The following is a 21,728-nucleotide window of genomic DNA, read 5'->3' as shown; positions in this document are numbered from 1 at the left end:
TCTCATCTCTCGTAGATTCTGGTGGTCGGGATTGAGCAAGTGTGTTGAGAACTCTGTGTCAGCTTGTAGTACTTGTGCACGTACGAAGGTGACACACACAGGGCCTTCCGGATCTTTACTTCCGTTGCCCATCCTGACCTTGGACTCATTTATCCATGGATTTTATCACAGATTTACCTAATTCTTCAGGGAAAACTGTGATTTTGGTGGTTGTTGATCGCTTTAGTAAGATGGCGCACTTTATAGCATTGCCTGGTTTACCTAATGCTAAGACTCTTGCACAAGTGTTTGTCGACAACATCGTGAAATTACATGGTATTCCATCTGATGTGGTGTCTGATAGGGGGACTCAGTTTGTTTCCAAATTCTGGAAGGCGTTCTGTACTCGTCTGGGGGTACAATTGTCCTTTTCTTCGGCCTTTCACCGGCCTGTCGAACGGACAGACTGAACGCACTAATCAGAATCTGGAGACTTATTTGAGATGTTTTGTCTCGGAGAACCAGTCCTCATTTCTGTACCAGGAGTCTACTGATAAGTTGCCGTTTTTGGGGCATATGGGTTCCACCCGCAATTTGGCACATTTTCTGGTACGGAGACTTCTGGTATACCTGAAGAGGAACGATTTTCCTCTTCTTTATCATCTATTTGGCGGAAAATTCAAAATAATCTGAAAAAAATGAGCAACAAATATAAACGTATGGCTGACAAGAGACGTATGAATGGTCCGGACCTGAGAGTGGGTGATTCTGTGTGGCTGTCCACAAGAAACATTAAGTTGAAAGTACCTTCTTGGAAGTTGGGTCCAAGATTTATTGGTCCATATAAGATCACTGCCATACCCAGTATCCTTTCATCTTGAACTTCCTCAGGCTTTGAAGATTCATAATGTTTTCCATAAGTCATTGTTGAAAAGATGTCTTGAACCGTCCTCCTTGCCTCCTGCTCCTGTCATGGTGGACGGTAATCTGGAATTTCAGATCTCAAGGATAGTTGACTCCCGAATTTTCCATAGATCCCTCCAGTATCTCGTTCACTGGATGGGTTACGGACCAGAGGAGAGAATGTGGGTTCCAGCGGCCGACGTTAATGCTAGTCGTCTGGTGAAAGCCTTTCACCGAGCCCATCTGTAGAAAAAGGGGGGGGGGGGGGGGGGACTGTCACGGTCTCTACTGGGACAGGGGAGACTGGCTGCACGTGAGGTGAGCTGACACCCTCTCTGGTTTCACTCTTCTGTGTTGTTGCTGGGTATGATGACCACACCTCTGGTCTCAGGTGTAGCTTAAGTGGTAATTCCTACTCCTCTATTTAGTCTGACCTCACACATGATGCTATGCAGTTGAAAGCTACTTTTGCTGTGGAAGAGCTGGTGTTGGTTTCCCTCTGAGTCCCTGCTCGTCCGCATACTTCGGAGTTAAGTGTCTCTTTTTCCTATTGTTTGTTTGTGTTTTTTTGCCTTCCTTAGTGGTGGCTGTATATATCTGTATGCAATAAGCTACTGAGCTTCCCTAGTGGTGGCTGTATATATCTGTATGCAATAGGCTCCAGAGATTCCCATAGTGGTGACTGCATATATTTGTATGCAATAAGTGCCAGAGCTCCCTCTAGTGGTGGCTGTATATATCTGTAAGCAATAGGCTCCTGAGCTCCCCTAGTGGTGACTGCATATATTTATATGCAATAAGCTCCAGAGCTCCCCATAGTGGTGGTTGTACATATCTGTATACAGTACACTCCTGAGCTCCCTCTAGTGGTGGCTGTATATATCTGTATGCAGTACGCTCCTGAACTCCCCCTAGTAGTGACTATATATATCTGTATGCAATAAGCTCCAGAGCTTCCGCTAATGGTGGCTGTATACATCTGTATGCAGTACACTCGTGAGCTCTGCCTAGTGGTGGCTGTATATATCTGTATGCAATAAGCTCCTATGCTCCCCGTAGTGGTGGCTGTATATATCTGTGTACAGTACACTCCTGTGCTTCCCCAAATGGTGGCTTTATATATCGGTATGCAGTACGCTCCTGAGCTCCACCTAGTGGTGGCTGTATATATCTGCATGCAATAAGCTCCTGAGTTCCCCATAGTGGTGGTTGCATATATCTGTACGTAATAGGCTCCTGCACTCCCTCTAGTGGTGGTTGTATATAACTGTATGCAGTATGCCCCTGAGCTCCCTTAGTGGTGGTGGTATATATTTTTATGCAGTAAGCTCCTGTGCTCCCCCTAGTGGTGGTTGAATATATATGTATGCAATAAGCTTCTGTGCTCCTCCTCGTGGTGGTTGTATATATCTGTATGCAGTACACTCCTGAGCTCTCCCTAGTGGTGGTATGTATCTTTATGCAGTATTGTCCTGCGCTCCCTCTAGAGGTGGTTGTATATATATCTGTATGCAGTGTGCTCCTGAGCTCCCCCTAGTGGTGGCTGTATATATCTGGATGCAGTCTGCTACAGAACTTCCCCTAGTGGTGGTTGTATATACCTGTATACAATACGCTCATGAGCTCCCCCTAGTGATGGAATATATCTTTATGCAGTAAGCTCCTGCACTCCACTTAGAGGTGGTTGTATATATCTGTATGCAGCACGCTCCTGAGCTCCCCCTAGTGGTGGTTGTGTGTATATATATATATATATATATATCTGTATTCAGAAACAACCTGACTTCCTCACAGTGGTGGCTGTAGATATCTGTATAACCAGAATACCTCTAATTTGCTGAATCATACATACTTTTTGAATTTATGTGTGTCAGACACTTTTTGGACCTTACCCGACAAGGTGCATGTCCATGGGGTTAGTAAATCTGCCCCACATTATTTTTCCCATTTTTATTGCAGTAAATGAAATACATACTTGTGGCATCTTATGTACAGTTTCGATCTCTTTAATTTTTATCAGAATCACATATGCATTTTTTACCGTTTGCTGCCATATGTTGCTAAAACTGTGTCAAAACCTGTACCTTCATTTTTTTTTTTTCTGGTGGATTTAAAGAGGTGTTCCAATACTTCGATATTGATGGCCTATCCTAATCAATATCAGGTCTGTGGGTGTCTGACACCCCCACCAATCAACTGTAGTGCCGCAGCTGGAAACTATACGGTGGACGGGTCCTGTCTGCTATGTAGTGGCCATGCCAGGGTACCACAGGCAGCTTCCACCAGCAGCCACCGCCCAAAACAGTAGATCAGTGGGAGTGCAAGGCGTCAGACCCCCACCAATCTTCTACCTAAAGGCAGGCTATCAATATCCAAATCCTGGAAAACCTGATTTTTTTTTTATTTATATTTATAAAATATACAAAAAAACCCTGTGTGAAGGAAGGAGACATCACAGGGGCTTATGACATTGTGCTAAACATTGGCCTCATGCATTAAAACTGTACTGACAAAGAAGCGTCAGTGTCCACAAGAAGCAGCTTTCTGCAGGGTGGAAAGTCCCCTGAGCCCGTCTTATGGACGTCCATGACACGTTTCCGCGCACCACTTTTCACACATAAGGCCATTATGTACGTTTCTGCGCAGAGTCCGTATACAAGGCGGTGTGTCCCTGCATACGGACGTCCCCTCACTTCCTGCTTCCTGCAGCAGACACTGGCTCCCTTCCCCCTTCTTCCTGCTGCCTCCTCTTCCGCTCTTTTTGACTGGGCCCCCTCCTCTGCTTTCTGGGCTCTCGTGCGATACGCCATTGACGCGACAGCACAAAGTCTTTCTCCCGCCATTCTCGGTGGTGCACGCAAACCTTATCCTGTCGGACCTTCGGCTTCCAGTAAGTTTTCTGATCACATGTAATCCGGCACATTGTTTGTAAACTCGTGTGAGGAAGGCGGACACACCATGTCCCCTCCTGGACGCCTGTGTGTATGGGAGCGAGGGGGAAAGCCTGCTACAATGGGTCACATGGGTGGAAATCCGGGCTGTGCTGCTACTAGTCATGTAGCAGTGTTAGGTGTGTGCTGTACAACACTGCCATCTGCTTGGTGCCCTTTGTGTAATATATAATGTGTGTGTGTGTGTGTGTGTATATATGTGTGTATATATATATATATATATATATTATAAACACACACACACTACATATATATTTATTATTGCCACATCCCTTTTCATACTTATGTATGTTTGCATTTTTTGTTTTTTTTGCCTCATGCCCATATAGTACCAGTGTATTACATGGCACTAAAGAAAGTATGAAGTAGCGTCCGCATGCTGGTGTCAAAATATGGGCAAAAGTGCACCTTATGCTGCATTCGACTCCCTAATGAAAATCAGATCCCACTAAGGGCTCATGCACACGACTGTATGTATTTTGTGGTCCGCAAAAAAAACCAAAAACAGATGACATCCCAATTGCATCAGTTTTTTTTGCGGATCCATTGTAACAATGCCTGGCCTTGTCTGCAAAACAGACAAGAATAGGACATGTTCTATTTTTAGGATATGTTTGTTTTTTGCTGCCCATATGCGGAACATTTTATTGCAATGGGGCCGCAAAAAAACGGAAATGACACCGTGTGCATTCCGTTTCCGTATGTTCAGAAGTCCATTCCGCAAAAAAATAGAACATGTCCTATTCTTGTCCATTTAGTCATTGTTACAACAGATCCGCAAAATAAAATAAAAAACGGATACAATACGGATGTCACACAGGTGTCATCCGTATGTTTTGCAGACTGCGAAATACATACGGTTGTGTGCATGAGCCGTACGGTATGTCTGTGAGGACGGTAGTTTCAGTTATGTGTTGGATCTGACATTCCCATTATTTTTGTACTTCTGTAATGGTGCAGAACAGTGAAAAGAAGAACGCTTGCGTGATCCACATAAGGCATCACGCACACGGCCGTAGGTATTTTGCAGTCCGCAAAAAATACAAATGACGGCCGTGTGCATTCCGTATTTTGCGGAACAGAACAGCCGGCCCCTAATAGAACAGTCCTATCCTTGTCCGTGATGAAGACAATAATTGGATATGTTCTATTCTTTTTGCGGAACGGACATACGGAAACGAAACGCACATGGAGATTAAATGGTCTGCAAAAAAAACAAAAGACGGGACTGACAGAAAGAAAATACGTTTGTGTGCATGAGCCCTAAGCCTGCTGATGAGGGTCAGTATTAGGCCCATGATCCACATTTTTTTGGGGCCGGTGACTGTGCATTGTGGACATTCGCCTGCATGAACCCTTACGCTGTGGATTCTGTACCATGTGCAGGTACCCTTATGGTACGGGCACTAGTGGTGTAAATGCTGGGGATTTTCCACAGAGGAATTACATGTGGAAAATTCATAGCTTTTTGCAGTAGCAGTAAAGTGGAGATTTACTGTACCCCCCCCATCCCCCAAAAAATAATAAAAAAAAAAAAAAGAGGGAAAAGTGGCAGTGCGTCTTATAGTCTGAATACTAAAGGCCGCTTCCATTATGGAATCAGTTGTCGCATGCGCGGGGGGGGGAGCGGTGAGAGTGCTGCACTGGCCCTACTTACCCTCCCTGGTCTTCTTCCCCGCTCTGCACTATGTCCTGACAGCGTACGGTGCCAGGACGTAAGCACTCACTACCACCTGATGCTGTGAAGCGCGAGCTAGAAGACCAGGGTGCGGTGAGTGAGCATGCGAGGCAAGTTTATTTTATTTTTTACATCTGATCTGAGGCTGATGGGGGTAGACAGTCTGATTTTTAGGGTCTTATCTGAGGTCTGATGAGGATTGAGTGTCTGCTCTGAGGTCTGACGAAAAATATTTTTTACTTTCCTCATCAAGATCCTAGGTGCGTTTTATAGTCTGCAAAATACGGTATACAAATAGTACCCATGGGCGGTATAAGAAATCTGCAGCGGATTTTCAGTCAATTTATGCAGGACATTTCCACTGTGACTGTCGCCCTTTGCACAGGCTGAAATGTCAATGTAAAATTCCGTCCTACGTGGCCTTAAGGCAGTATTACACTGGTTGATATTTCGGCTGATCGTCACTAAGGAGTGTTCATATAATACTGCCGCCGATGAACGCGCAAACGCTTGTTCATCGGGCAATTCTGATTTTTAATGCTTGCTTAAAAATGAGCGCTTGTCTAATCCAGCTAACTAGACAGTAAGCGGTCGCTCCATGCTGCGGAGGAGATCGATGCATGTAATAGCAGCGGTCTCTTCCGCTAGCTAGTAAGCGGTTGCCGGCAGGGAACACTTCCCTCCTGACAATCGCTTGCTGATCTGCCTAATGCAGGCTTTAGGAAATGGGAACAACTTGAAAAGCGGAGTGGTAACGCCACGTTCGCCATTTTCATATGCTTTTCATGAACTTTGTGAGGAAAGAAAGTTTACACAGAAATGCCAGACAAATTGGTGTGCACCAGTAGAGTGTGCCTCCAACTGCAACCTCCTGCCCTACCTGACATAAGGCATACTACATGCTGGGTGCTACAGTTGCCATGGCAACACGTTGTGCTTAGGCCCTTTTGGGGGATCTAACTGGGGGTCCATGCAACATTTGGCCTCTGCAGTACAATGAAATCGTCACAAAGAAATGCTGCGGATTTGCAGGGTTTTCTGACCAAACAGCTGATCGGCGGGGATGTTAGACACCCACCGATATCTATCAATATTAAACTCCTGGAAAACCCCTTTAAATCCCAGACAGTGGCAGGTGACAGTGGGTTTACCACAAGCAGAAGAAATGATCATGAGGTCTCAGCAATCTTTGGGTCAGTAAACATACATTACATATATTAAAGGGGTTATCCCACTTAGCAGTTTCATACTTACCTGCTGCCACCGCGCGTTCACTTCCTGGATTCTGGCTGGGGGCGGGCTTCATCTTGATTGAAGTCTTCTCCCGGCCGGGCCGCGCGCTGGACTGAACGCGCACGCTGCCGCGCATGCGCAATGTGACTTATTTCTGGCCAGTATAGTACAGAGCCGGCGTGCGCGTTCGCAGCTCTGTACTATTCTGGCCGGGAAGAAGTCACCGTCGCGCATGCGCGGCAGCGTGCGCGTTCAGGACAGCGAGTGGCCCGGCCGGGAGAAAAGAAGAAGTCTTCTGGGCAAGCGCGACCATCGGGATGTTGCGGAAGAGCGGTGGTCGTAACCAGGGGAGACCGAGTCACAACAATAAGGTAAGTGGGGATGAATTTTTCTCCTAATCGGTGGGAATTTGTTAATAAAGTATATTTACAAAAATGATCACTGTCAAATCATTAACAGATTTAACAGTGATCATTATGATGGGATAACCCCTTTAACCCTTTCAGGACACAGACCTTTATTACTGCTTTTCCATTTACATAGCAGTGTGACTTGTTTCTTCTGGGACAGGTTTTATTTTGTAATGGCTTTTAATTTACCATCTTTTGCATTGGAAAACAGAAAAGAAATTCTTTGTGGGGACGAAATTGGGGAACATTTCACCATTCCACCATTTGTTTTTTGGGTTCTAATTTTAAAGCATTCAATGTTTGCTAAAAGTGACATTCTTATTCCTCAAGTCAGTTTAATAAGTGATACCAAATGTACGTAGTTTTTTTTTAAAACTTTTAAAAATAAATTTTTTGTTGCATTTCCATGTTCGACACCCATAACTTATTTTTTCATCTACAGAACTGCATGAGAGCTTGTTTCTTGCAGGGGAGCTATATTTTCCATTTCATCCACCATGACAGCTACACATGAGATCGACCTCTGTAGGGGCAGGAACACACGGAGAGTTTAAAAGCCCCCACCCACTCTCACCCATCCAGTGTTTTCCTGTCCCTTCCGGGCACCTCACAGAGAGACCTCCCGTGTGGGAGGTCAAGAGTTTTTATTTTATTCAGGTACCTTTCTTCCATTCCTTCCTGCCCTCCTGCGGCGGCTAAAGCTGGGCAGAGGAAAATACAGGAGTTGTGAGCGGGGTGCCTGTTCTCACTCCTTGCCGCATGGTCTTCCTTCCCTTTTGTGAGGAAGCAGACCAGAGGAAAAGAGCTGGACGCTGCACGCCGATTGAAGGCGTGAGCCGCAGTCAGCTCTCCGTTCCCGGCATTGCCGGAGGGGGCGGAGCCAGGGGGCACATGGGGAACGCGGACGCCGCTCTTGGAGTAGGAGAGCAGGCGATTCGGTCCACTTTTCTCTCCACTGATTCCTGCTCCTGGAGAAGTTGGAAGCCATATGGAAAGTGCAGACCCACTTTCGGCTGCTCCTGCTGTAAGTTCCCCTGCGGGGAAAAAACAAATCTGCATTTATCTTCATGCTTTTCTGGTAAAATTTGATACCTGGTTGCTCTTCTTTTTATAGGGAGTGAAAGAGTCTAAAGTTAGATTTAAACTGGTGGAAGGAAAGGGCGAATCTATCAAAAGGAGTAGCCTGGCTAACAGTGCCAGAAATAAAGATCATGGCTGTTGCAAGCGGTTCTGGATGGGGAGCAAAAGTGGCCTCCTCAAGCTGGCAGGGAAAGTGGTCAGACTAAGTAAGAAACAGATCCTCAAACTACAGAGAACTACGAGCAGTCTGGAAAACCCTAAGGCCCCTTTCACACGGGCGAGTATTCCGCGCGGATGCGTGAGTTGAACGCATTGCACCCGCACTGAATACCGACCCATTAATTTCTATGGGGCTGTGCACATGAGCGGTGATTTTCACGCATCACTTGTGCGTTGCGTGAAAATCGCAGCATGCTCTATATTCTGCGTTTTTCACGCAACGCAGGCCCCATAGAAGTGAATGGGGTTGCGTGAAAATCGCAAGCAAGTGCGGATGCGGTGCGATTTTCATGCACGGTTGCTAGGAGACCCGATCATTATTATTTCCCCTTATAACATGGTTATAAGGGAAAATAATAGCATTCTGAATACAGAATGCATAGTAAAATAGCGCTGGAGGGGTTAAAAAAATAAAAATGTAACTCGCCTTAATCCACTTGATCGCGGAGCCGGCATCTCCTTCTGTCTTCATCTTAGCTGTGTGGGGCAACAGAACCTGTGGTGACGTCACTCCGGTCATCACATGGTCCATCACCATGGTAAAAGATCATGTGATGACTGGAGTGACGTCACCACAGGTTCTGTTGCTCCACACAGCTAAGATGAAGACGGAAGGAGATGCCGGCTCCGCGATCAAGTGGATTAAGGTGAGTTACATTTTTATTTTAAATTTTTTAACCCCTCCAGCGCTATTTTACTATGCATTCTGTATTCAGAATGCTATCATTTTCCCTACAGAAAATCTACAGAACACCAATTCCAAGCCCGAACTTGTGTGAAAAAGTTCGCGTTTGGGTACCAAACATGCGCGATTTTTCTCACGCGAGTGCAAAACGCATTACAATGTTTTGCACTCGCGCGGAAAAATCGCGCGTGCTCCCGCAACGTACCCGCACATTTTCCCTCAACGCCCGTGTGAAAGAGGCCTAAAAGTATCTCAAGTCATGTTACGCAAAAAACATCTAAAAATATTTTCGGACAATACCACGACTGTCTCCTATTTAAAACATCAAGGAGGCACAAGATCTCCGAGCTTGAGACTGCTAGCGGAAAAAAATTTTTTTGGGCAGAAAAGAACGTCCTTTCCATTGCAGCAATCCATCACAAGGGATCAGAAAACATAGAGGCAGATTACCTGAGCAGAAGAACATTAGACTCGGGGGAATGGTCATTAAACCAAGGTATCTTTCAGAAGATTTCTGGGAAATGGGGTATTCCGCAAATAGACATGTTCGCCTCAAAGACAAATGCAAAAGTAAGAAATTCCTGTTCTTTAAATCCCAGAGAAAAGCTGTGGGCAGTAGACGCCTTTTCAGTAAAATGGACATTGGATCTAGCATACGCTTTTCCTCCATGGACTCTAATCCCTTGAGTCCTGCAGAAAATACTAACTGACCCAGTAACAGTGATACTACTGGCCCAAAAAAAAGCTGCTTCTCCATCTTAAAGGAATTGGCTCTGGAGGAACCTTTGAAAATACCATTACAAAGGGACATTCTGTCACAGGGTCCAATTCTTCATCAGAATCCCAGTCTTGTCAAGCTGTCAGCCTGGATCCTGAGAGCGAGGTCTTGAGAAGCAAGGGGCTCTCGGGCAAAGTTATTAATACATTGAAGGCTAGTAGGAAAAAGATTACCTCAGCAATCTACCTTAAAATCTGGAAAAGATCACCAATCCAGCCCAAGCCTTTCCAGCAATTATGTCTACTCTTCAGACATATCACTCCCTATCTAATTTTTCAGTAAACTTCTCTAAATCCACAGTCCTGAATGTGACCCTAGGGAAGAAATTTATGGCTACTATGAAAGAAACAACCCCTTTCCAATGGACCACTGAGTCTATAGTATTCCTAGGGATAACACTGACCCCAGACTTCTCGAATTTATTTCGAGATAACTTCCAACCATTACCAAAAAGATTAGAAGACCTATTAGGTTCATTTATATCATGGTTTGGTCGAAGGACACTGATTTAAAACAATATTGCTGCCCACTGTTCTTTACTTTTTGCAAGCAATTCCTATCCCAATCCCAAAGGCTTATTTTGTAAAATTACAGGGAATCTTATCAAAATTCCTCTGGGGTGGTAAGAGATCTAGATTACCTCTTACTCTTCTGGTGCAACACCCTACAAATGGGGGGCTAGGTATTCCGGACCTATATACCTATCATAAAGCAGTAATTGCACTTAGATGCCTAGAATGGCTAAGACCTTACCCAAATCGGCTGGATCTAATTACAGAAGACAATATGTTAAACCTCCCGCTTCACTCTTTAGTCTTCTTGGACCAATCTCCAAAATACGCCAAATTACAAACATATAATGCCATCACTAAATATACTTTTGACATGTGGAAAAACTCTAAATGGAAAGACCACTTATTAACCAATTATCTCGCCCTGATGCAAGTGCGAGATGTCCTCTGCCATTCCTCAACCCAGTTCTGGGAGACTATATCTGACAGAGCCAAAGCTGTTACTACACCGGTTTTGTCTCTGTGTCCAGATAATGATGTCCCAATATCCTAGGAACTGAAAAAACACCCTAAAATAGCTTGCCTTTCTAATCGGTACGGCACGGTTTCTAATCGGTATCGGTACGGCATGGTTCCCGAGTCCTTAAGGACTCATGACGTACCGGTACGTCATGTGTTCCGATCACCACCGCCTGATCGGAACAAGGTGCCTGCTCAAATCATTGAAATTGGGTTTTTGAAAATTTCTGAAAAATTTCAAGATTTGCTTCTAAACTTCTAAGCCTTGTAACATCCCCAAAAAATAAAATATCATTCCCAAAATGATCCAAACATGAAGTAGACATATGGGGAATGTAAAGTAATAACTATTTTTGGAGGTATTATAGAAGTAGAGAAATTGAAACTTGGAAATTTGCCATTTTTTACAAATTTGGGGTAAATTTGGTATTTTTTTTTTTTATAAATTAATTTTTTTTACTTCATTTTACCAGTGTCATGAAGTACAATATGTGACGAAAAAACAATCTCAGAATGGCCTGGATAAGTCAAAGCGTTTTAAAGTTATCAGCACTTAAAGTGACACTGGTCAGATTTGCAAAAAATGGCCAAGTCCTTAAGGTGAAATAGGGCTGAGTCCTTAAGGGGTTAATATGTAATATATTTTTTTTTTTTTCCTGTAATCTAGTCCCATAGGGGGCTTAAATATGTGATCCTCTGATGTACCATAGACTGCAATAGAATACTATTGAAGTAATTATTATTACTATTAATTATTTTTTTTTTTACTGGCTGCCTGTCAAGCCCTGCTGCACTTACTGCTTAACAGGCAGTTTACTATGGCAGGACCGGGAGGATGTCGTAGCAAAAGATGGGAGCCCATGATTTCGCACTGGGGGCTTAGATGGGAAGAGTGAGCCCCCTCTTTCTAACAGCTCAAATGCAGAGGGTGTGATGGACCACGGGGTTAAATGATTGGGATCAGAATCCTCTCTGTTCACCTTCTCTGGTCATTGCTGCCGGGTGCCAACTGTATTATATAGCCGGTACCCACCATGTATGGAGTGGGCTCAGTTTGTGAGCCTGCTCATACATTTACACACATTGTACATACTTTACAGTCAATTAATTGTATAGTCTTACATAGTTGGGAAGGTTGAAAGAAGGCACAGAATTATAAAGTCAAACCTATAATTCTTTTGCACAAAAAAGGCAAACGCCTTCACCAGGGGCTTTGCAAACAGTGAGACTGACTTCAGTTGAAAAACAAAGAATGCTCCAGCACTGCCGTACATAAAACCGTACATAGAATCCAGTTTTTTTGTACGACAGTGCTGGAGCATTCTTTGTTGTTCAGCTATGATTCTATTGTGAGGCCGGGACAACCGGTAGTCTCCAGTTACCCCATATTTGGGGGAAAATCCAAATACTGGATGTACATAGACAATGCTTGGTAGGACTTCTGTGATTACTGGTTGTAACTGCAGGGACTCTGCTATGGCTGCTTGAAGGGAGAGGGAAGGTCACTGCTGTAATTACTAGTACAACTAAGTGGGACTATATCCAAGAGTGTGTGCACTCCTGAAAGTGAGGTACAAGGATGGGTTCTTATTCTGGTTGGCTGACAGGGCACCACATGACTACCTCCAATGACCCCTTGGGGTGGTGTCACACAGGTTTTTGTGGTAGCTTTTCATGCCGTTTTTGAGTCCAATCCAGAGGAGGATCCAGCTGGAAGAAGTAGATGTCTTTGTTTCTTGTTTCCTTTAAGCACATTTCTGGCTTTGGCTCAACAAAATGCCACAAAAACCTGTGTCTGACACCACCCTTAGGCCTCATGCACATGACTGGAGGTGTTTTGTGGTTTCAAGGCCGACTGCATGCCAGAATTTTTTTCCAAACTCCTGTAGAAGTGTCCTATTCTTGTTTGCAAAATGGGCAAGAATGAGACATGTTCTATCTTTTTTACAGGGATGAGGAATGGACAAATGATGCGGATGGCTTGCATTATGCTGTAAACTTTTTGCGGCCCTGTTGAAATGAATGGGTCCAAAACCAATCTGCAAAAAATACAGATCAGATGTGGACAGAAATATGGTTGTGTCCATGAGTATTTTGGTGCTTCAAGGCTGACTAAACTCTGCTCCACCTTTTAGGCACGCTATCTTTTAGGCCCCCCCGCCTGTCTGTCGGGGTATATACATTCCAGTACTTGAAAACTGGATGGATCCATGCACTTCAGTAAGGAAAAAGGAATACAAAGGATTCATTTTTGTACTCAGATTGACCTGCTTCCGTTTCCGTGTTTTGTTTTTTTGCTGGACTAGATGGCACAGTCTACCATGCCACTCCTTACAACAAAAAAGACTGAAACGAAACAGAAACCAGATCAAATGGAGTACAAAGATAAATCCTCTTTGCCTCATTGAAGTGAATGGATCAATCTTGTTTTCAAGTATTAAAAAGTACACAAATTGGAGAGCCCAACAGAGGGCTAAAACGCAGTGTGGTCCCTCAAATGAGAAAATAGGATTCTTTTTTTTTTGTACCCATGGTGAAGAATCTCCATATTAACTAGCACTACTTTTAATTAAATAATGCCTTATGAAGGACATATAAGAAAATATTATGTGACTGACATTAAAATCAAGAGGTAAACTTGGATCTAAATAAGAATTGAGGCCAAGGCTTGGCTCCAATAATTATTGCTATAAATCGCATACATCCTGCTGCTTGTACAAAAAACGCAGAAAGACTTGGGGCAGATTTACCAATCTTAGAAATGATGTAAACTTGGCCTGTCTGGATGTGCACCAGACCAATCACAGGGGGTCGGGCTGGATGAGACACCTTTTGTCTAATGCTATACCAACTATTGGTTGGCTTTCTTTGGTATAATGTCGCATCTTAGACCTCGCCCCTTTACAGTGAAGTCCCACCCCTTTTCAAGAGTGAAAAAATTAGAGAAAGCCATTCTCTTGAGATAGATTCAAGGCACAAACACGTTCGTAAATCTGGCCTTTGTGCCTCCAATATTGTAGCCGACAGGGAACGATCTATTGTCAATGATTTTTTTTTTATTATTAATGATCGTTTTGTACAAAAAAGTGTAAATGTATATACCGCTAATTCATGTGTTTTTTTTATTTTTTATTTCTTCACAGGTACGATGCCTTCTTGTGTTGTACAGGGCTGTTTTTCCGGAGGAAGGAGAAAAGAGGAAGGGGTCATTTTGCATGTATTCCCAAAAGAGAGGGAGATGATAAAAAGATGGCTTATAGAGACAGGGCAAGACTTTGGGGATATTGAAGCCTTTACAGACAAAATTATTGAAGGAAAAAAATATGACACATACAGAATGTGCTCTAAACACTTCAGAGAATATTGCTACACACAGTCTGATGGTTTCCGCAAATGTTTGCGTAAAGATGCTATACCAACTATCTTTGATCTCCCGACAACCTCAAATGAAACTTGCATCCTCTTACCATCAGGCAAGCGGAAAAGACTTGATGACGAACATGATTCATTTATGGAGTACCAGTTTACTCATGGAGAGATTTGCCCCACGTGTGGGCATGTCTTTGAAGAAAAGCCAAAGACAGAAGACAAAGGTATAGTAACTGAACCTATGGGAAGAAAACTGCGCTCAACGCAAACTGATCCAAAATGGGGAAAGAGAACCATGTCAACTGAAACAAAGATTAAAAAATACCACAAAAAAATCCAGTGTAGGCGACTTTCTGAAAAGAAATTAAAGTCCTTGTCTCTCCTTAGCTCTTCTGCTAAACATCAGTTGATTGGGACAATAACGGACAGTGATGACAGTTTTGACAGTGATAATGAGAGTAAAAGCAGCGGGGGCAGCCCACAACATGAATTTGAGTCCACTTTTCAGCTTCCTTTAGCTCCCCGTAATGAGCCCTCAAAAATGGAAGTAACACATACTGATAGACTCGATCTAAAACTCCGCACAGAAGAGACGCACTCCATATGCAGAGATCCCGTAAAAGACCGCAAATTTCTCGTTTTTGAAAGCTGTCTAGATGAACTAATCCTGTCAATTCCATGCAGAGGAGAGCAAGGCTGTGATCGACCGATTGTTAAAATTTGGAAAGAAGTAAATGGTACTTTAATAACTGTTCATGTTTCTTGTGGTAATCACAGCTATAAACTGTGGGAAAGCCAACCGCGAACTGGAGGAATACCGGTGGGCAATCTCTTAGTGTCGTCTGCTATTCTGTTCAGTGGATTAACCTTTGTGAAGGTCAGACACCTTTTCTATATTTTGGGACTTCTATGTATAGATAAGGCAACACACCTAAAAAATCAAGTTTACCATCTCTTTCCTACTATCAGTTCCCAGTGGAATTTAGAACAAACTGCGATCATAGACAACCTGAAGAAAAGTCCACTTTGCCTGGCTGGGGATGGCCAGTGCGATCGTCTGGGGCACTTGACAAAGCATGGCATCTATACGCTGATTGACATCAACAGCAAGAGGGTTGTATCTTTCCACATTGAACAACTTTCTGCTGGAACTTCTTATTTTGGTCTAAAAACAGAAGCTTGCAAGCAGGCTCTAAGGAATCTTGCTAAAAAGCAGTTAAACATAAAAATTGTATGCACGGAAAGAAAACTAAGCCTTCGTAAAATGATGAAGGCACACTTTCCATCGATTATACATCAGTATGATATCTGGCAACTGTCTAAATCCATTGGCAACAAATTGATCAAGGTTAGTAGAAAACAAGATTGTGAAGAACTAGCCAAGTGGGTCACTGCCGTTAGGGAGCACCTGTGGTGGAGTGCAAGTACGTGCAATGAGGACCGTTCTCTTCTAATTGAGAAATGGAACTCCATCTTATTCCACATTGTTAACAAACATTCATGGGAAGGGAGCGACACTTACAGTTGCTGTAGCCATGAACCAGTGGTTACCTCTAAGTTTGGTCCAAAGAAATGGCTTGAGCAAGATACCATAGTTCACAATGAACTAATAGAAGCTGTGTTGGACCGGAACCTAAAAAAAGACCTACAGCAAATGTCCTATTTCTCTCATGCCAGGGAGTTTGATGTCTTCCGCAGTGCCATTCGGAAATATCGATCCAAGAAGAAACACCTCGTAACGGATGGCATAACCGCACGCACACAACTAGCCGCACTATATCACAACCACAATGTACACCTTGTCCAGCAACAGGCCCGAACGGCTTCAGAGATCTATTCGCTAGGAAAAACGCGTTTCAAAGCTCAGAGACAAAAGATTATTGGCGCATTATATAAGCCTTCAACCCAAGATTTTCTGTTTCCAATAATGTCAGAGCTTATCAAGATGGCCCCTAAACATCGGGATATTAATCGGGAACCTAAAAGGAGAATAAGGTACTGAGAAGGTCGAGGATGCTGACTGAGGCTTTGAAGATCTTTCTAATATCAACACTGGTTTCCATATTGCCACTGTGACTGTTTTTAGAAGACCAAAAAAATGTTTTGGTTTTAGAATAAAAAATTTAAACAAAGCAAAGCACTTACATTTGATGGGTTGAATATACAGCATTAGGGTCTTATTTCTATTTTTTTTTATAAAAAGTACATCTGAGTAACTTGACTTTTTTTTTTTATATATATATTAATAAACTTATATTAAAAATATAGCATGTTTTCATGCCAATTTATAATTTTATTTTATTTTTTCGTGTCATTCTAAGGCCCAATGCACACAACCATATCTGTTTTGCAGTCTGAAAATTGCAAATCCGCAAAATACGGACGCAGTCCATGTTGCATCCGCATTTTTATTTTTTTGTGGGCCCATTTGTGTCAGTGGGTCCGTGGTCTAAATCTGTGACCAAGTATAGGACATATTCTATCTTTTTGTGGCATAGACATGCGGATGTGAAAAGAAGACTTATTATCCGAGTGCTTTAAATTCCGCAAAAAGATACTGTCTGCAAATTGCGGATAGCACAGAGATCGCATACATAGACCGCAAACCGGACATGTTGTGTGCATGAGGCCTAAGGCTTTGTTCAGTCCCTGGATCTGAACAGTACCCCCTCCACTGGATTTTTTTATTTTTTTAACACCATGTGTGAACAAGGGTTTTACAATGCACTTCACATATATTGAATCTGCACTTATTTTGGGCTTCTGCTGTTTTGAAACGTAGCTGTAGTGTTTGATAGACTTCATGAATGGTTATACTGATGTATCAGGAGTCTTATGAGGTAGAGGTTTGGCTGCTCATCACTAAAACAAGGGGACAGAAACTCAGCTGAGCTGTGTCCATTCTTGTTCCACTCTCCAAACAGGCGGTGTAAAGATTCATAGAAGAAGTAGAATTGAGCTCAGCCAAGTTCTTCAACGCTCTCGATTTAGAGATTGATGGGGGCTCCCAGCAGCTGGACCCCCTCTTCTGACGTGTCTGATTAAGTTTGTTAAAATGCTACCCTTCAGCCCCTTAAAGGGGTTGTCTCATCTCGCCGTTACTAAAGTGAGATGAGACGCAACCTCGACCACCAGTTGGACAGGAAACAGCAGAGCAAGCCGACGTTCAGTTTACCGATTGGCTGGTGATTGGGACATGGTGAGATGAGACAACCCCTTTAACACGCAATGACATACAGGTACATCATTTGTGTTAAGGCTATGTATGTAGCGGGCCCCCCAAATATAGAAATATTACAAATTCAATCCAAGTTCTGTAGACAGGGGTGTGAGAATATGGAAATGCAAAGAAAATTTGTATTTATTTCAAAGCTTTTTTTTTTTTTTTAAAGTAGCAAAACATAATAAAAACATAAATTTGGTATTGCTGTAGTTGTACTGACCACCAGAATAAGGGCTCATGCACATGACCGTAGCCTGTTTTGCGGATCCACAAAAAAACGGAACGGACACTGAAAAAAAAATACTGCTATGGCTCCCCCTGTTTTATGATAGTCAGTTGCTTTTTGCACAGGTCTTTTATAATGTAACTACATGATTATGTGAGTACAGTACATCGAGATGCGGCAGACGCACGGACCGTGCACAGTTGTGTGAATCACACATGTAATTTTTAGCATATATTGAACACCATAATAAAACCCCAAAAAACGTGGCAGAATGGGTGTGTGTTTCAGTTTCACTTGACAATCTTTTTCCATTTTCAATACAAGATCTAGTAAATTAAATGGTGCCATAGAAATAATACAACTTGTCCTGCAAAAAATAAGTCCTGATATGGCTATATGAAAGAAAAACTTAAACAAAAAAAAAACTGTGTGCTTCTATGAAAGAGGGGGGAGGAAAAAATGAAAATCCAAAAACCTTAAATAATTGGGCCTTTCCTTAACCACCTCAGCTCCCCTAGCTTAACCACCTCAGCCCCCCTAGCTTAAACGCCCTTAATGACCAGGCCACTTTTTACACTTCTGCACTACACTACTTTCACCGTTTATTGCTCGGTCATGCAACTTACCACCCAAATGAATTTTACCTCCTTTTCTTCTCACTAATAGAGCTTTCATTTGGTGGTATTTCATTGCTGCTGACATTTTTACTTTTTCTGGTATTAATTGAAATTTACCGATTTTATTTGCAAATAAATGACATTTTTCACTTTCAGTTGTAAAATTAAAAAAAAAAAAAATACATCCATATATAAATTTTTCTCTAAATTTATTGTTCTACATGTCTTTGATTAAAAAAAATGTTGGGGTAAAAAAAAAAGGGTTTGTGTAAAAGTTATACCGTTTACAAACTATGGTACAAAAATGTGAATTTCTGCTTTTTGAAGCAGCTCTGACTTTCTGAGCACCTGTCGTGTTTCCTGAGGTTCTACAATGCCCAGACAGTAGAAAAACCCCACAAATGGCCCCATTTCGGAAAGTAGACACCCCAAGGTATTCCGTGAGGGGCATGGCGAGTTCCTAGAATTTTTTATTTTTTGTCACAAGTTAGCGGAAAATGATTATTTTTTATTTTTTTTCCCTTACAAAGTCTCATATTCCACTAACTTTTGCCAAAAAAATAAAAACTTCCATGAACTCACTATGCCCATCAAGAAATACCTTGGGGTGTCTTCTTTCCAAAATGGGGTCTCTTGTGGGGTAGTTATACTGCCCTGGCCTTTTAGGGGCCCTAATGTGTGAGAAGTAGTTTGAAATGTGTAAAAAATGCCCTGTGAAATCCAAAAGGTGCTCTTTGGAATGTGGGCCCATTTGCCCACCTAGGCTGCAAAAAAGTGTCACACATCTGGTATCGCCGTACTCGGAAGAAGTAGGGCAATGTGTTTTGGGGTGTCTTTTTACATATACCCATGCTGGGTGAGAGAAATATCTCGGCAAAAGACAACTTTTCCCATTTTTTTTTTTTATACAAAGTTGGCATTTGACCAAGATATTTCTCACCCAGCATGGGTATATGTAAAATGACACCCCAAAACACATTGCCCAACTTCTCCTGAGTACAGCGATACCACATGTGTGACACTTTTTTGCAGCCTAGATGCGCAAAGGGGCCCACATTCCTTTTAGGAGGGCATTTTTAGACATTTGGATTCCAGACTTCTTCTTCTCACGCTTTAGGGCCCCTAAAATGCCAGGGCAGTATAAATACCCCACATGTGACCCCATTTTGGAAAGAAGACACCCCAAGGTATTCAATGAGGGGCATGGCGAGTTCATAGAATTTTTTTATTTTTTTTTTGCCACAAGTTAGCGGAAATTATTATTTTTTTTTCTCACAGTCTCCCTTTCCGCTAACTTGGGACAAAAATTTCAATCTTTCATGGACTCAATATGCCCCTCAGCGAATACCTTGGGGTGTCTTCTTTCCAAAATGGGGTCATTTGTGGGGTGTTTGCACTGCCCTGGCATTTGAGGGTCTCCACAATCATTACATGTATGGCCAGCATTAGGAGTTTCTGCTATTGATAATATTTATTTTTTCCGTTCAGCCTCTGGGCTGAAAGAAAAAAATGAACGGCACAGATTTCTTTATTCGCATCGATCAATGTGGATGAAAAAATCTCTGCCAAAAAAAGAGGGGAAAGGCATCTGCCAGGACATAAGAGCTCCGCCCAACATCCAAACCCACTTAGCCCTTATGCCCTGGCAAACCCGATTTCTCCATTCACATCAATCGATGTAGATGAATAAATCATTGCCGGGATTTTTTTTTATATACAAAGTGTTTGCCAAAGTATATGAACACCACCTCCCCCTCAGCTCATAAGCCTCGGCAAATGTATCTTTTACTGCAGAGGAGAAATCTCGTCTTGCAGTGCCGCATACACCGACTTTTGTGTAATCTGACAGCAGCGCAATGCTTCTGTCAGAATGCACATCAGTGCTGCAGCTAGTCGATCGGTTGGTCCACCTGGAAGGTAAAAAAAAAAAAAAAAAAAAAAAAAAAACCAGGCTGCAACGCAATAAATTTATTAACTTTATAATAACATTTGAACGGAACATATAAACTTTATTTAACTTTTTGAACAGAACATTAACTTTTTTGCTTACTGGTGATTTTTTTTTTTTTACCTTTTTATAGGACAAACCTCTCCTTCCCCATGGGACAATGTGCAAAGCGCAAATCGCCCAAAGATGTGGCGAAGTACATTATGCACTTTGTCCCAGGTGAAAGGAGAGGTGTGCAGCAGCTGTGAGTGAAAAGCAATCCCTATGCTAAGTCTACCTGTGTGTGGTACTTCCGGAAACACTCCCCAAAGCATAGGGCAGGGTGGTCAGGGCAGTCAGGACACAAATAGCGGGTGTCACGCCTTATTCCACTCCTGCTACAGACGCAACATTTTTTTCGGGGTGGCGGTCGGTTTGAGGTACCAGCAACGACACTGGGGAAATGTCGCTCGTGTAGACGGCTCACTACACTGGTGGATGGGGCCACGGAACCTTCTGGATACAGGAGGTTCTCGATGATCTCTTCCTGAAATTTGAGGAAGGATCGTGTTCTCCCAGCCTTACTATAGAGAACAAAACTATTATATACAGCCAATTGAATCAAATATACAGACACTTTCTTATACCAGCGTCTGGTCCTGCGGGAAAGTAGATAAGGAGCCAATATCTGGTCATTGAAGTCCACCCCTCCCATGAGCAAATTATAGTCGTGGACTGGAGGGGCTTTTCAATGACACTGGTTGCTCGTTCAATTTGGATTGTCGTGTCTGCGTGAATGGAGGAGAGCATGTAAACGTCACTCTTGTCTCTCCATTTCACCGCGAGCAGTTCTTTGTTACACAAGGCAGCCCTCTCCCCCCTTGCAAGACGGGTGGTAACGAGACGTTAGGGGAAGCCCCGGCGACTAGGTCGCGCGGTGCCACAGCAGCCAATCTGTTCTAGAAACAAATGCCTCGAGGGGCACACTTGTGTAGAAATTGTCCACATAAAGATGGTACACCTTGCCAAATAAGGGTGACACCAAGTCCCAGACTGTCTTCCCACTGCTCCCCAGGTAGTCAGGGCAACCGACCGGCTCCAGGGTCTGATCTTTACCCTCATAGATCTGAAATTTGTGGGTATAGCCTGTGGCCCTTTCACAGAGCTTATACAATTTGACCCCATACCGGGCGCGCTTGCTTGGGATGTATTGTTTGAAGCTAAGGCGCCTGGTAAAATGTATAAGGGACTCGTCTACGCAGATGTTTTGCTCAGGGGTATACAAATCTTCAAATTTGGTGTTGAATACTGGTCTATGAGGGGCCGAGTTTTGTGGAGCTGGTCAAAAGCTGGGTGGCCTCTGGGACGAGAGGTGCTGTTGTAGCTAAAGTGCAGGAAACGCAGGATGGTCTCAAATCG

At 43.1% G+C, this 21,728-nt stretch overlaps 1 protein-coding gene across 1 annotated transcript; it reads left to right on the top strand.

Moving 5' to 3' along the window:
• The first annotated feature begins 3,630 nt into the window (after positions 1 to 3,630).
• Positions 3,631 to 16,572, top strand: LOC120995337. Its single transcript, XM_040424465.1, has 2 exons — positions 3,631 to 3,772; positions 14,091 to 16,572. Exon 2 carries the CDS (start codon positions 14,096 to 14,098, stop codon positions 16,316 to 16,318), a length of 2,223 nt encoding a protein of 740 aa, XP_040280399.1. The 5' UTR covers positions 3,631 to 3,772; positions 14,091 to 14,095; the 3' UTR covers positions 16,319 to 16,572.
• The last annotated feature ends 5,156 nt before the right edge of the window (positions 16,573 to 21,728 follow it).

This window comes from Bufo bufo, chromosome 3 (assembly GCF_905171765.1).
Source record: "Bufo bufo chromosome 3, aBufBuf1.1, whole genome shotgun sequence".
Lineage (NCBI taxonomy): Eukaryota > Metazoa > Chordata > Amphibia > Anura > Bufonidae > Bufo > Bufo bufo.
The sequence above is the reverse complement of the archived record's forward strand: the minus strand, read 5'-3'. Positions and strand labels throughout refer to the sequence as shown.